Source organism: Crocodylus porosus, unplaced genomic scaffold, assembly GCF_001723895.1.
Source record: "Crocodylus porosus isolate Cpor-Errol unplaced genomic scaffold, CroPor_comp1, whole genome shotgun sequence".
Lineage (NCBI taxonomy): Eukaryota > Metazoa > Chordata > Crocodylia > Crocodylidae > Crocodylus > Crocodylus porosus.
Window position 1 is genome coordinate 4561533 of NW_017728916.1, and position 16965 is coordinate 4578497.

Sequence of the window (16965 nt, forward strand, 5' to 3'; positions counted from 1 at the left end):
ATTTCTGAGGAACTTAATGACCCCCCTAGACCAAGGCTTAGATCAAGAAAGCCATTTTGGAGTACAGAAAAAGAGCAGAATGATGAAAAATTTGACATCAAGGAAAAATGGATCCAGCAATGGAACAATTGACATCATTAATAAATTTCTTATCATGGACCCCATATCTAAACTCCTTGGCTTTGCTTTACCAAGGCAGCACTGGATGTTGAACAGGGTTTGTACTGGACAAGGCAGATGCAACTACCTACTACATAAATGGAATTTTATTAAAGAACCCAAGTGTGAGTATGGAGAAATCCAAACTATAGCACACTTCATGGAGGAATGACCTAGTCATCATTTTAATGGCTGCATTAAAGACCAGCACCAGGCTACTGACAATGCTTTGCAAAGGATATAAAATCTAAAACTGTCACTTTCGCCTTGTTCCTCAGCGCCGTTTTTTATAGGTTGTTCTGGTTGTTTATTGGTCGCTGTATTCCATATAAATAAATAATTGGGTGCACTCTTAGAAAGTTCCTCTTCAAAGTGAACACCCCTCATCTTTTCACTCTCTTTTCATACGCAAATATGTCCAGGCCTCTAATCTTCGCCATGCTCCATCTCTGAAGCCCCTTAACATTATTTTAGAGATAAGGTAACGGCCAGAGCTAAACAAATACTTTAAGTGATCACTAATGTTGATTTACAGTGGTTTAACATTCCCTGTGGGGGTTTTTCATCCCATTCCTTCTCATCACCTTGTTTGCTGTTTTGAATGCAGCAGGACACTAAGTGGAGGTGTTGGATAGAATAATGCCAACATCTCTTTGCTTAGTTGAGGCAGTTAATTCAGAAACCAGTACAGCGTATAAAAAAATGCAACTGTAGCCTCTACTGCAGGGATGCGAAAATACAGTAGCCTGCTGAGGGATTCTGTCTGGCCCACTACAGGTTCTTCAGTCCTGTCCAGCCCAGACGCAGAGGGCAGCCCAAGCTGGGATAATCAATGGCACCAGACATGCCTGCCAAAATAGTGGAGGCTTATATTGAGTTAAAAATGCTGGCTTCTGAGCTAGAGCCCCAGCACCAAGGCGCCACTCTCACCCACCTGCCCCAGCAATTGGAGGGAAGAGCATCAGAGCCCACCTAACATGGGCTGCAGGGCGCGACCCCATGCTGGGCGCCTTGGGACAGGAGCCCAGCAGTGAGTGGCTGCATTTGCAGAGCTGCTGCTCCTGACTGCCCCTATTAACATTGTCTCCAGCCGTGGCCCCCATTGTGTGGCTCCCGCCCAGCACTTACCACCCGACGTGCCCCATGCAACCTTGCCTGACTTGTGCTCTCCCTCCATGCAGCCCAGGCCTTCCACTGCTTCTCACCTTGGCAGTGGCTCTGCTACCTCCCAAGTCCCAACCCACCACAAAGCTTTCATTTCCATTCAGCCCTTTGTTGTCTCTCAGACTCCTTTAGCTGCCCCCAGGGCTGCAAAGGGTGCCTGTTTATGTCTCTTCCAATGCCATTCAGGCTGGGTTAATGCTCAGCTCTATGCTGTGCCAGGAGTCGGGGTGTCTGCAGAAAGAGGTGAGCCCCTGCAGGGACTGCAGAGCTGGCAGGAGTCCTTTGCATTCTGCTTGCTCTAAAACTCTTCAGCTCCCAACACCCAAACCAAAGCTCAGAGCTGCCATTTACTGTTTGGGTTCTGCAGGCTGCTGCTGCTTAGCCCAGGATCCCCACCCCAGCCCAGCATGCCAGTATCATTCCCAGTGCTGCTTGCCACCCATCCACAACCCCATCCCGGCCAGGGCCCAGGGCAGAGCCCAGGAATGGCACAGGTGTGGGGGAGGGAGATAGGCACAGTTCTGGCCCAGCACAGGACAGCTCACCAAAACTCCCTATGTGGCCTGCAGGCCCAAATAATTGACCACCCTGCTCTACTTCCTACTCCCTCACATCAAATTCCCACTGCCAAGGTGCTTTGTGCTGTCACCTAGCAGTTTGACCATCTTTATTTTATTCTTACCTAAGTTTTAGTGTAGTCACTGCTGTAGTATTTAAATATTTCAGATAAAACATTCAGGATAAGGGTGCTTGGAAAAGGACTGTTTGCGGAATTGGACATAGACTGCACATGGGAAAGGAGAAGGATGTGAAACACTGTTAGCTTGGCAGTAGTGGGGAGTTGGGATGGGGAAGGGTCAAGGCTCCACTCTATATACAGTGGGCATGATGCAAAATACTGGTGTTTCAGGGTAATAATACATGGTGAACAGGATGGTCTCTACCTGTATCCACCCAGTACCAATAACATATGACCTCAACCACAATCCTGGATTTCTCAAAATCAGTGTCCAGACCAGGATACAACACTGATTGCTACAATGCTACCTTATCCTGGCCACGGTCATACCATGGAACATCTCTGCAAGTGGATGGCAAGGAGCCATTAATGCACCTACTTGACACAGCAGGGGTAGGTGTTCCAAGCCTGCAGTGGTTCCAATCATTCTTGATAGAGAATACTGGTACGTAATGGTCAAGGGGATGGGGCTATGACAGTCTTCCAGAGATCAGCTGAATCCAGAGGCTGAACATCTTTAGGAAATATTGCAAGACCTTCCTCTTTTAAAAAGTCTTTCCATAAAAAGTGACACACGGTTTAAACAGCCCCTTTTAGTCCCCATGCCTTCATATACCACAACTGATGGAACAGGTAAAGGGAGAAGGGCCAGAAATGCCTTGAAGTCTAGCCAGGACTTTGCTGCTGATCTTATGCGGACGGCATCTATGTACCAGTGACAGTTGACAATATAAAACTCTAGACTAGCTATCCAGCTTGTGCAAGCACTTGTACCCGACACAAAAAAGAGGTTGCACAAAATGAGCTTGTATTTAACTCCTTACTTCCTTTCCACTCACTTCAGGTATCACAGGAGCACTGGTTAAACTAAATGACCTTTGATGTTCCTTCCAAACATATAATTCCACCATTTAAGTGTTCAGCAAGAAACTGTAGGGCAAGTTAACACAAGAAACAAAATAACCAAGTGAAACTACTGAGGTTTATGTGGGGTGAAGACTAGGCACCACAATACTTTGTTAATGTCCTTAAGTTTTGATAAAGCATCCTATCCTTATCTCTAATGAGCACTACTGGTCAGCACCCAGGTTTACAAGAACCATAGGAAAGAAGCTGGTTTCAGAAGCATAGTACCCAATAGCATCATGCTGTGACATAGCTTCAAGACAAAGATGAGTGAAGAATGCTCCTTCCCAAATCAGCAGCACCACTTTCTGTAACATTTTGACTTTGTGTGAGCTCAATCTAAGCACTGAATAAACCCAACTCTAGTCAGCTTCTGGTGTCTAACCTTCAAACTGGCCTGGACTGCTTGCTTGGCAAGTACACAAATACCGCTATCACTATCTGACTTACTCCCTGCCTCACAAGCCATAATTCACATATAAACTTCTTGAGGGGCAAAACACTCTTCTGCCTCCCATGCCCTAGGGCAGTAATAGGTACTGCACATTCTGGAGAGGCACTTTCCCTGGTTTAACGATAGGAGCGTTTCCTTTCATGATATCACTAGTCCCATGGCAGACACTTACAACCAAAACCAGAAAGTATCAGCAGGACTGCTTAGACACTGGCTAAGCTGCTCCACAACCTTGGAAGCTAACAATGTTCACTTATTTCCAAAGTTCTGAAAAGTAACTGCAGCACAGTAGGGACAGGTGGCCACAAAGCCTCAGACACTTCAAAATACCCAGGAGCTCCTGGGTAGCTCCTGGGTATTTAGTGGGTAATTATGGGGAGCTACTGACACTCACCAGAATCTAGGTCACTGGCTCAACCACAGTCCCAGGCTGTGATAACTAAAAAAACAAGGCAACAACTTAGCTGAAGCAGGAAGCAATTCCCATATGTGAACTGGGATTAAATGATTTCACTACCAGCTCCTAGACATCATCCTGCTCCTGGCTCCCAACCACCTTCTCCAGAGCTCCTGCTGGACAAAGCTTCCCCTGTGCTCTACTGGGTAAGCTTCAAAAGTTAGTTGTATATAGAAAACAAAGAGTACAGAAGTTGATTTGAACTGTGATGCTCCCAATTTCCTTTACTTTAGACACAGACAGCACTATCTTTGGAAACCTTTCTGTAGAGTTCACACAGGCCCAGCCCAATTGTTCTGGGCTCTCCTCCTCATCCCAATGTACACTGAATGGTAGGGCCAGAGTTGAATTAACACTGCTGTGTAATGTAAGTGCCCCTGAAACAGAGAAGCCAAAAGTTGCTTGGCAGCTAGCTGTAGTGGTAATACAGTGGTACTGGAGATAAGCCCTGGAGAGCAGAACATGCATCCATGACCCCAGGGGCTTGGGTTCTAAGGCAGGACTCTAGCAACCGCACTGGAACACCATCCCTGCCTGAAAAAGGGCGTGCTGAACAAGCAGATGGAACAAAGACCCCCTTCCCCTGGCCAGGTCTAGTACCTGCTTTCAATTTCCGCCTCTTGTGGGAGAGGCTCATGTGTTCCTCCTCCTCTCGTTCAGTCAAGTACTCCCCCGTCTGGTATTTCCGACTTTTCTGCCGTCTCCTCTTCTTCCTCTTGATGTGGCTGTCCTCCTCTTCCTCCTCATTGAGATCCCATAGCTGCCTTGGTGACTCCACTCTCCATGGCAGCTCCCGAGTCCTCCTCAGGTGGCAGCTACTTCTCTCTGACAGAGATTGGTCTCTGGCTCTGCGGCTGTGATAACGAGAAGTCCTATGGGATTTCCTCAGTTTGCGGTATTTCAAGGACGGCTCTGCCTCTTCATCCTCCTCCTCCTCCTGCTCATCCTCCAGCAGTGGTAAGATCTCCTGGCCAGTCGCATCACATTCTCCTGTCATGCTAGCAGAGGAGCCACCAGCACTTCCTGCAGGAATATGCAAGAGGCATTTCTAGCTGTTAAGAGACCCTCCCTACGCAAAGGGGAAGCATCCATTAAAAGAGTCTCTCCCAGCTAAGAAATAAGAGCTCTTCTCTGGCACCCCAACAAAACCTTCCAATCCCAAAAATCCCAATAGAACCAGATTAGTAGGGACATGCTCCCCTAAGGCCCAGCAAACAGTTCAGGGACTCCTGACAGCCAAATGTCGTTTGACCCCAGTAATCTTTCCTGCCATGGCAGGGGGTCAGACTAGATGATCTACTCAGGTCCCTTCCGACCCTAGAAACTATGAAACTATAAATGCAGGACTCACAGTGCCTGACAGACAAGGGCATCTTGGCTCAGCCATTCTACTGGCTGAAACCGCCTGGCAGAGGCTGGTCTCGACCTTTTGAAGCTACCAACCTGATTGACTGCGTGTCCGGCTGCTCAGAACAACTGGGATGAAGTCCCGGAAATTGTTCTTGGGTTTCTTCTCAAGGTAACCTGGGGAGAAAGGAGAGCCCTCAGGACTAATACCACTGAGAAGCAGAATTCTGGTGTAAGTGAAGGGCTGCTGGCCTGGGGAGGGCAATATATCATGTCATGCTAGGTCTCTACAGAGGATTCTAGCTTGCTGTGGCTAGTGCCCAGCTCCACAGCCCACACACCTTGCCTGCACGCACAGCTTCAGGAGAGATAATGGCTTGCCCTGGTGGCAGAGGGAAAGAGGGAAGCAAGGTGTCACAGGCAATGCTACAGCATGGAGAACAGTTTGAAGTCTGTAATAGTACCTTCCTCGTTGTTGTCCCCATGATGACCTGGTGTTGGAACCTCTGTTTTTGCTGGCCTCCTGCGTTTGCGCTTCACCCTGAGGCTGTTGTGCTCTTTCACTGATGCCAGGCCTACCCGGCTTTCTCGTTTGCTGCTGTCATGCAGGTCATCACGATGCTTTCGCCACTGCAGCAAAGGACAGTTTCAGCCCAAGCTCAACACAACTCACTATGCTGAGGCAGTACAAAAAGATTCCAGAAAACTGTTCCCCACAACCCCAGCTCTGTGATTACCCTGCAGCTAACCTTTCCCGCGGGCAAGATACGTAGCTCTGCTGATGCTCCTCAGGCATGAACCACAGACCCTGCTACTCCAGTTAACCCCAGGACACCCTTAAATATGCTGAAGGGAAAGCCAACCAGGTTTCTCAAATCTGTTCCTAAACAGTTACGACTCCAGTGACAGGCCCCTTTCTAAACCTAACTCTGTCTGTGGTCACCAGCATTATTCTAGGAAGCTCTGAATCCCAATCCTGATCCCATCTACCTGCTATGACTCGCACCCTTTCTGGGGGCTAATGACCCTCTTCAGGGATCCCTCACACACCTTGCGTCCATGCAGGTTTCGGCTCCCTGGCTTGCTTGGAGTCTCCTCTCCACCTTGGGCTCTGCATTTCAGTCTCTTGTGGGCCTCTTTAGCTGGCCCATCATGCTGCCGCTTGGACTTGCAGTGTATGACGACCTCCTGTTTAATTTGGCCCGTTCCTTTGAATTTGGCATCAGTGAAGCCCTTGGGAATAGCCCCGGGTTGCACACAAGCTACAGAAGTGAATGGCATGTCACATTCTGCTCGCTCCTTCTTGACCCTGCACAGGTCCACCTGGTGCATGCACTGTGGGGCCTCAGAGGCTGGTTGCTCCCAGGATGCCTCACGCTCCAGATCCTTGTGCTGTCCCTCCACAGGTGTCACAGGCAGCTCATAGGAAGCTCGCAGGCTCTGCTGATTTGCTATGGGCAGGTCATGTGACAAGTAGGCAGCTAATACTTGACTTTTAGGTTTTGTGTCTACCTGTTTGAGGCTACAGCTCCCCTGGGGAACCTCAGTTTGTCCACTGCTTTCATTGCTGGATTCAGCCTTTGGTTCACCATACTCCTGGCTCCTTGAAGGGCTTTCTGGCCTCCCCTTTTCTCCCCTTGCATCCACAGCATTGGTTTGAGGCGATAGAGCTGTACCCATGGGAACTGGATTCATAGGCTCCTCATAGAGCTTGGGCAAGGCCCTGCAGTTCTTGCTCTTGGACTGGGCTTCCTGGTCTAGAGATGGAAGCCTGGGCAGCCCCTCAGGAGCCTTGGTGGCTGCTGTGCTGGATTCTGCAGGCTGTATGCTGGGAAATGTGGCAAGTTCACCTGCACTGGATGGTTTGGCGGGGCCACTCTGATTTGGGGGCAGCTGTCCAGGTGTAGAGATGCCAATTGAAAGCAGAGGGGTCTGGTGATAAGGAGACCACCCAACAGGCAGAAGCTGGGGACTAGTAGGTTTCCCATTTACTGGGCATCGGGGATAAACACTTCCCTGACCAGGATTCCAAGGAGACAGTTCCTTGGATGGGCACAATGATGCCCCTGGAGTGACTCTGCCATGAAGGAATCGCCTAGTTGGGTCCTGCTGTACCTCCAAACTAGCCTGGCTGGATTTCTTCCCACAGGGTGGCCCAGCATTTCGGGGCTCTCCCTGATCAATGATGGAAATAGGTTCCTGTTTAGGGAGGTGCTGTGGGTCCCTGCTGAAGTTAACATTAGAGTCCTTGCTAAGCAGCAGAGATGCAGGCACTGGATTTGCCACTCCCACATAGGTGCCTGGAATGGTGCTAATGAGCGTGGTGGAGTTTTTCACCCAGGAGCCCTGTTCCCCATTACGCAGGAACTCGGGGAAAATTACAAAGGGAGGGGTGGTGCCCAGACATGAAGTGACATTGCTGCCTGTGCTCTGGGCTGCTCGCTGGGACCTGGACAGGACTGTGGTGAGCAGTGCCTTGCTGCTGGTGTGCACAGGAGTAAGGATGGGCATAGGAGGTGTTTTGCGCTGACTCGGTGGAGGCAACTTCTGGCGGTTGGACTTAGAGGACAGATCAAGGGGCATCTCACTGCACTCTGGGGAAGAGATCATCTCGCGCTCCAGCTGTGGGGGGGATTTCAATGGTGAAAGAGAAGTTGTAGCTCCTTGGGCAAGCTGCTCTGGAGCCCCTGGGGCCCTGGTGTGCAGAACAGTGCCTGATGGTGGGGCTGCACTTCCACATGATGCAGGCAGGGAAGGCTGGCTGGGAGGAAGGGAAGAGCCATCTGTAGCAGGGGAAGGGCCTTCAGCAGCAGGCTGAGTACCACTTCCAGCTGAAGGGGAAGAGCAGCTTAGCTGGTTTACCTCCACAGGCACCACTTTGGAGTCTGGAGCTAAGGGTCTGGCCACAGAAAAGGTATAGGGATATGAGTGCAGCTCTGGGGGTGCAATAATCCCCGGCAGGCAGCGCTCATGCAGGTATGAGGGCAGGACTGGAAGGGTGAGTGTGGAAGAAACCCCTAGGGTGGTTGGAAGTGTAGCCACACTAAGTGGCTGCCCACAGCTGGGAGGTGGGATGTATACAAGGGGCTGACTCGGTGTCAGAACTGCCCCAGGTTGAAAGGATAGGGGCATTTTTTGCATAGCAGGAGCCTGAGATGTGGGAAAACACACTCTGTTCAGGGTGAAGGTGGCTGGGTTGGAGGCAGGAGTGCTGCAACTGGAAGCAACCAAAGATGGGGTCCCCACTGCAGATACTCCTGCCCCCTGTGCTCCAGCACTGAGTGTGCTCTTCTCTTTCTCGGCATGCTCACTGTCTGGAGCCTTGGGACAGGCAGGAGACCCATCAGCCTGTTTGTCAGCAGGGAGGCTTGTGGGTGTAGGGTTGATCCCACTGTTATTCTCATCTGCAGCTGCTGAGATTGCAGGCTCCAACCCTCTGTCATCTTCCTGAGTTGCCAGAGGAAATGGCACAGCATCATCTTTCACCACATTCCCAATACACTCTGGGTTTGGTTTCGGATCAGGTGGCTGTTCTTCCAGCTTAGGCCCCAGCTTCTCCTCCACACTGCCATCTGCATCCAGCCCCTGGGCATTGCTGCCACTACTGCTGACTGCTGTGAGCTCCACCTGCAAAGAGAAAGGGACTCCCTGAAAGATGAGCCAGCATTTCCAAGAGAAATTACCTGTTCCTCCTCCTCCCTGGGTTTCCAACATACATGGAGAAGCATGGAGGGAAGGGGAGCAGCGAAATAGCTCTTTCTAGATTAGACAGGGCATGGAAGCAGCCCTTTATTCTCCCGAAAAGGGATTCTCCCTGGGACCTGGGCAGACTACCTGGCATGGCCCTTTCATTGAAAAAATCCACCTCTTCAGCATATAAGGGCTCACCTTGGAAAGGCTGCTGCCAACGCAAAACTCCTGAGACCCCAAGTGCTTGGAGCTGCTCGTGTTAGACTCCTCATCAGAAAGCGGGGCTCTCCTATTGCACAGACAAGACAAAGGAGGTACAATGAAACCCAGAGGCATTCTTGTAGCATGCTGCTCACCCTTGCACTACAAACTTACAGGACAGCTGCTGGGTTTCCATAGAGGCCTGCCTGCCATAGGGGAATAGGAGTTCTTCATGAGAGCCAAATCCTGTGCCTCTTCATGCCACCTACCCCATCACTTTCCAGAACTTGCAAACATGACCCATGAAAGACCAACACAAACAAACAAATCCTGGAGGACCAACCACTCCCTGCCTGTCAAAACAAAGGTGCCAAGCCAAGCAGACTGCACTGTCCTCAGATGCAGAGTTAAAGAAAGCCAGGGTTTGGGAAGCAACAGCAAGGCAGTGCCATCCTCTTAAGAAACAGATAGAAAACTATTGTCTAGAACAGGGGTTGGCAACGTTTTTGGGCAGTGCCAAAAACACCTAGAACCTTGATTTTTAAGATGCTGGTGTGGCAGAGGAGGACAGCGGGGAAACCACATGGGACCCAATCCTTTTTGTGGCAGTGCAGCCTCAGCCCCTTCCCCAAGGTATGCGTGCCAAACAAAACGCCTTCATGTGCCACTCTGGCACGCATTCCAGGGGTTGCCTACCCCAGTCTAGAAGTTCTATGGCTCCTGAGGGGTTACAACAGCCAAAACAGCAAGATGGGGGTGGGGAATGGCTATCAATAGCTATGATCCAAAGGTCCTGGAGACCCTGAAGACTCAACTTGCCCACCAAGCAGTCCCACCCAACCCCAATCCTGCCAGACAGTCCCATGCAACTCTCTTCTTCCCACATTTCCCATTCCCCCAACTCCATTTCTCCATACAGCCCCCACTGCATTCCATTCCAAATCTGGAGGGAGATTATCAGATACAAGAGCTACAGTCCTCCTGCCAAGACCAACACCAGAACCAGGACTTGTTTTCCATGGGTTGGCAGGAAAATTGAGAAATGGCACAGTTCTTAACATGTTTGGTGTCCTGAGGGATGAGGCCATGCACCTAGGAACACAAAATCCTAACCTCCTGCCACCCCAGCCTTTGTAGGTTGACTATATGGAAGCCCCATAATACTTTTGCCCACTCTCTTGCCCACTCTAATGAGCCCCTTTAAGAGATGAAGTTGCTGAAACTACATGTCAGAGTGCTGATCTTCAAGTCTGGACATCCCAATAAGGTGAGGCTACACAGTTGGCCAATTGTTCCTGATCAGATGTCCTTGGGATCATAACCCTATAACCAGTACCTTCTGCACTTGCATGAGCCTCATGCATCCTATGCTGGTACTTCCCCTTTCACATGTGCTGTGCTTTCCTTTGCATCATGAGGGTACAGACCTCTCACAGCTTCCTCCCTGCCATTTCTATCAGACATCCATCTTACTATCATCCTTTACAAATGTAATTTAACATGGATTTCTTAATCTGGGCTCCCCATGTTATTCAGGCTGCAAACGGCTTAAAAGGATTGATATTAATAAGGAAAAATCAAGTTTCTTCTATAGGCTGCAGCATGATCCTGATGACAGCTGAGAGGTTACAAGATGAGGAGGACTAAGGGCCAAGAGACTGGCACTTAGAATCAACGTCCAAGATGAACTTTTTGTAACTTGTACCTCCTCCCCCCACTCCTTTCCGTGTGGCTCAGATGCAGCATCTGGTTTTCATTCAGATCCCTGCTGCTTGCCCAGTTTGTCAGCCAATCTGGCTGAAACAGGAGGAAGGAACTCAGTAGCATAACTAGTGGTTGTCAACTGGAGCAGGAGCTCTGGGTACTGAGTTAAAGGGGGGCACCAGCAACAGGTGTTGATGCAGTACTTTCAAGGGAGGGAGGCAGCACTCATGGAAGGGGACGGGTATGTGCCACTAAACTGAGCACTGACACCTCCCAGTGGCAATGGAATTCAGCAGCATTGGGTACTGGTGACAGCTGTAGGGCATGTTACCCCCACCCCCAACTGCTGGCCATGCTGACACCTCCCACTATAGCAGTGGCATCTCGCACAGGTTAGTGGGGTGTACACCTAGGACACAAATCTTATCAATTATATCTCCAAACAAACTTGCCCACGGTTATTCAGTGAATCAGTGGCTCAGCAAGGATTTGTAGCCAGGGCAGGTATTTTATTCAGCCAAGTATGTGGGCTCCTTACAGAAAGCATCTGTGGCGCTACTGCCACAGAGCCGGTCAAGAATAAGGCACAGAACATTAGGTCTAAGCTAGCTCACCAGCAACTTTCATGGTGGAGCTGGGCCTTTGAAAGCATGCAAAAGACATGGGCAGTGTTGGTGCCTCTTGTACCCTCTAAGTATGCAGTGGGATACTGACTACAAGCTGGAACACTCCTGTACCAAAAAAAGCATGGTCCTGTCCTTCCCACACTGAGGTGGCCTAGAAGAACTGGAATACTTATTGTTCCTTAACCCTCCATCCATCACTGGCAAGCAAGATCTCTGCTAACCCACAACACGTGACCTGAACTGACTAAGGCTGGGGAGCTGGGTGGATGCAGTGAAAGGGCACCAGCTGAACAGGCTTTCTCTGTAACAACCTGCAGGATGGCTGGTGCATGCAAAGCTGAACTTTGGCTCCACCTCCTGCTCCAGTGCCTGAGCAAGCCCCTCCACAGGCAAAGACAGGGATGCGGCAGAGGCAGCAGGTGGAGCCAGAGCACAACTCCAAGCTCCGCAACAGCGCGGGCGGCTCTAGCACTCAATCCTGAGGGAGCTGGCCAGCAGAACCAAGCACCTCCAGCCTGCCTGAGGGGCACCATGGCAAGCATCTACCTACCCATGTTCTCTGCTGCCTTTATGTGGGTGAGGGAACCACCCATTCCATTCAGATTACCCAGTGCAGTGAGCCCCTGCCCTGGAGAGAGAAGATTCCCACTCCCCAGGACAGCACCTGTCTAACAAGTCTTCTGGGGTCAGTCATACCAAACATGTAGGGTGGAGATCCACAGGCAGACTGCAGGCTGGTGAAGCTGTAGTTGCCCCTCAGCTTCTATGACAGCCTCAAGATAGGGCTTCTGAACCCTTTCTCACTTTTCTGCTTGTTCCAAGGAGAGAAGGTCTTGTCTCTGCAGCGGTCTTAAGAGCTAAACTATCAGCGCTCCTCTTCATACAACTAGGGATTATGCAAACAACCTTCTGTTTGTCATACTGCTGGGCACATAGGATGGGATTAGAGCAACCAGGGGCAGGAAGAGGGCCAGCGTCAACCCTAAAAGATCCCCAGATCCTCTTCATCCCTGGAAGCAATGGAGTGAACTACACCCAGTGTGCTCTGCTGGTATTTCTTAGCCTTGCTCTAGAGAGGCCACACAGAGACTAAGCTGTTTAGTTGCAATCACTTGCTTAGTCTGTCTTGCTCAAATGTTATGTTTGGTCTATTCAATATTTTGTTAAGGTGCCTAGAGCAGGGGTCAGCAACCCATAGCCTATGGGCCAGATCTGGCCCATGGAACCATTGGATCCAGCCCACAAAGCTTGGGCTTCAGTGACATTTGGCAGTGGGGGGCTTTGCCCATGCTCCACTGCAGCTAAGCAGCAGGGAGAAGCTGTGGTGACAGGAACAGTGGCAGCTGGGTCATTCCAGCCCACAGCCAGAAAACATTGCTCTAGGATAGCCATCAGCACTTAATAAGCTCAGCTGCCCGAAGTGTATTACAATTTAGATCCAGCCTTTATCACAGTGGAACTAAGGTGGAAGGCCAGCTCCTAACAGGACTACAAAGGACCATGCTTCAGCTTGGAGCTTCTCTTTTTCCAGATTGTCTGAACCTTTCTCCACTCCCTATTCATGTTCCATCTTACAAGCTGAAATCTCCCCTACTCCGCTGTTCTCCCTTTTCGCTGTTTGAAAAGTTATCCCGATATCCATGATGCTAACATCCCAAATACAGGACAGCCACACAACACACTTTTCAGTCCAGATAAATCATCCACCAGAGCTGAACAAGCTATACTATACTCTAAAGCTGGGGAAGACAAACAACTGCAAGCACAGTTTATAAAATCTAAAACTGTACGAACAAATAGGGATGCAGAAACCATCAAAGCGATGACATGAGACAGTTCAGGACTCTTACAAAAACAGGTCCTGACTGGTCCCGTCTCACAGTAGCTAATAATCGCTAATTCCCAAGCCTAGTACACTTTAGGCAAACTTCCCCAACCAAACCTCTAACCTGCACCACCAGAGCCTAGCCACTGAAAGCCTCCCTCAATACCCAGGCCCATATGAGCCACCTAGCTTTCTTCCCACTTCTCAACCTGTCAGGTTCAACAGCAGTTGGGTAAGACCATATATGTGATAAACAAAGAAGGAAACAATGACACAGAAGGAGGCAGTCATGTTGTAGGCAATGTCACTTCTTCTGTAACTTTGCCACAAAGAGTCTCTGGTGCCATATTGGCAATAACTCGTTAGAGGGTTTAAACCTCCCAGTACAGTTAATCCCTCTCCTTTGGGCCTGGGTCACAGGCACTGTAAGACTCAACCACCTAATGTATTTATTTGCTGCTCATTTGCTCCTCAGCAACTTGGTCCTGAAACAGATCATACAACTCAGCTCTGTAAATGGCACTGCACTGGCTTCACACAGAATTAATAAATAGAGCTCCCTGGGCTCTCTGCTCTAACCTTTCCTGCTCCTTAATCCAGGCTCCCTGCCTGCAGGATCCTTTCCCTGGTAAGCCACCCACGCACCTCACCTCTCCTCGTTGAGGCCACACATGCGAATCCGCTCAGCACTGGTCCAGTTGTGCACCCCACTGTAGAGAGGTGCTGTAGAGATCATGACAGCTGTTTGTCACCAGTCAGGACCTGCTGGGTCTTGTGGGGCCACTCCACCTAAAAAGCCAAAATAAAGAGTCAGAAACCCTCCCAGAATGCTTCATTCAGTTGCATTCCTTACAGTTATCCAAGAAAACTATACATCTGAGGGACACTGGAGAGAGTAAACCTGTAGGCAGGGCACATAGAAATGAGGAGCCTGGGGATGAAGTTTCCTCCTTATCTGCTGCTTGCCCATTCATTTTGATGCTGCTGGTATACAACCCTAAAGATGCTACAAGTCTATCTGGAAGAGGTTTGAGGAATGTAGTTACATGCTAGGGACAGTGCACTCTGCCTATGCCCAAACTAGACTTTAAGTAAAACCCATTCAGTCTGTAGTAGGATTTGGGCTACCCCACAAGAGCTCTGTGCCTTGACTTCTTGCTCCTCCCCCACTCACTGAAGACCTTCCAGACAAAGGAGGCAGGCAGAAGACAAACTTTACTCAAGACAATGGACTTTTTACGAGATTGAATGATTTTATATCATCAACCAGCCTCCACCATCTTAGGAGGCAATGGAACACAGAGGAAGAAGACACCAGGTAACTGAGCTAAATGCAAGAGGACCTCTGCATAGGAAGAAGTGGTACTTGCAGTCCCAGGATGAAGGATGGAAAATAGGAACCCTGACTGAGGAACTGGGTGGAAAGCTAAACATCTATACAGATTCTTTAAACAAAGTTCTGCCACCTAGTGCATTAGGTGTTTTCACATCTGATACACAGACATAGTTTAAGTTTCTGGGGTGTTTGTGGGGCTCCTATGGAAAGAGATGAAGGACTACATGTGTGAGGAGTTTGAGAAGTACAATGACCTGGCAGAGGGAAGACAGCTGCAGATGAGGGAAGTGCTTAAATATTCAAACACTTGTAAGAGCAGAACCTAGTCAAAAGTTAAACAAAACATCTATAAACTGGAAGGGAAGAAGTGTAAGCAGTTAAACAGATAACTGGGATGAACATAAGACGTCTTGCACCCAGAGATGCATAATGCATCCAGAGAGAATAAGAGGTGGCTTAGGGTGGGAAGGGGAGGAGTTATATGGTACTTGGAGAGAAACGTGGAAGAACATAAAGGAAATAGGGGAACAAAATCTGCAGGAATTTTGCCGTCCTGGACTAAACTGAAAGAGGAGAGGAAAGCCTCTGCTTGTGAATACACAACAGCAGGACAGATGTTCAGAGAGAGCTTCATGAAGATCTAGTCTTGGACTAGGGAAAGACTACTGAGATACACAGAACAGAAGTTCAGGCAGAAAGTGAGATAAGAAACTTAAGGCAAGCACAGATGAGGCACATTGTGGCTTGAAATTAAAGATGCCAAGAGACAAGGCTGATAACAACATTTCACAAGCAGTTACAAACACCACATTTTTCAGGGCCAACAGAGGCAACACAGCCTCTAGAAAGGCAGTTCCCAATCTGTGGTACGTGTACCACCACTGGTACACAGACAACCTGTCAGTTGTACACATTAACAGATTTATTATAATTACTTTATATAACAAAAATTTGCTGGTGGTACTTAAGGTTGTATCATTTTAAATTGGTGGTGCACAATCTGTCAGAGGTTGGGAACTGCTGCTCTAGAAGACAGGTAGGAGGATGTAGTGACAGAGAGAAACTACTGAATGAATTTTTGGTCTCTAGTCTCTAAGGAGGATGAAGGAGATATGCCAAAGACAGACATATACCAGGGAAAGAAGAAAAAACAAAGAGGGAAATCAGAATCCCAAACAAGAGATGAGATCAAGGAATTCAAGTGTAAAAAGACAAAACACCTAGCTCAAGTGGGCTCAAACCCAGCTCCATAAGCAGCAGGAAAAGAAAGTGGACTGGAAACAAGAGATGCCTGGTCCAGAAGTCTGAGAAATGCAGGGGAAAATGACCCCCTTAGATGTACAGACCTAGAAAAAGTCATCAGGGAGTCCTGACAGGCAAAAGCAATAGTTAATTGTGTTAGCTCAATCAAGCCAGGTCAATACCCAGTCTACACAAAAAAGCTGAACATTTAAACACATGTAACTCAGCTAATCCAAATACGTTAATAGATACAATAATGTTAGTTTGGAGTCATTTACACTCTTTCAGTTTAAACAGATTCCCAATCAATTTGAACAAAACCTGAATAAACTTGCTTTAAACTGAAATCAGAGCATCCACACAGCTTTTTGCACAGGGTAACTTAAATTGTCATTACATTCATACAACTTTGTAAGTGTGAACAAGCCATAAAGCATGTTGCTGACCTGCTAACCCAGCCCAGCAGAAAACAGTTTTTTTAAAATGAAAAACTATACCGTAAGTAGCAAGTAGAGTTAAAAACCAGGTTTCTCTGTAGGCTTCAATTTAACCTGTGTTGCAACTTCAACTGTTTTAGCTTTGCTAAGATTTTAACTCACGTTAGCTCACACATACATTTTGTCTCTGAAGCATGTTCTGACTGAATTTCCTTTCAACCATTTGTCTAAGTGAAAATGCAGTTACACTAAGACCTGATCTACTTGCAGTTGTTTCACTGATTTAACCATGTCAGTTAGGGACAAGATTTTCTAACAAAGTAGTTAAATCTGGGCAAAACAATCCCTGGAGTGGATGCAGCTACAATGATACAGAAATTCCATTTACCAATTTAACACATTCCCATTCCAATGGAGATATTCCACCAACACATAAACACCTTTATAGTGGGGTATTTGCATCTGCATTAGTGGGCTGTACTTCAGTGATCCTGATATAGTTTGTACACACTTTACCAGTTATAGTTACACTGGTAAATACATTCTGGGTACCAACAAGGCCTCTGAGTTTGAAAGCATTCTCTCCCCACTGCTATAGCACTAACAGGAACACGGGTACAGGCCAGTTGCCAGCATCTTACCACTCTCAGCTAAACCTTATTCCAGTCAACTATCAGG

The 16965-nt window shown here is 48.5% G+C and overlaps 1 protein-coding gene across 1 annotated transcript in view; it reads right to left on the minus strand.

Annotated features, from left to right (window-relative positions):
* BCORL1 (BCL6 corepressor-like 1) overlaps positions 1-15497 on the minus strand; it is a 41650-nt gene extending 26153 nt beyond the window's left edge. Inside the window, exons 1-6 of the mRNA XM_019536275.1 lie at positions 13923-15497; positions 9115-9205; positions 6277-8853; positions 5691-5856; positions 5323-5403; positions 4480-4902 (exon numbers count right to left, since the gene is read on the minus strand). Of these exons, the coding sequence (XP_019391820.1) occupies positions 4480-4902; positions 5323-5403; positions 5691-5856; positions 6277-8853; positions 9115-9205; positions 13923-14008 (3424 nt within the window). The 5' untranslated portion in view covers positions 14009-15497. The remainder of the gene's footprint in view (positions 1-4479; positions 4903-5322; positions 5404-5690; positions 5857-6276; positions 8854-9114; positions 9206-13922) is intronic.
* Positions 15498-16965: the final 1468 nt, after the last annotated feature.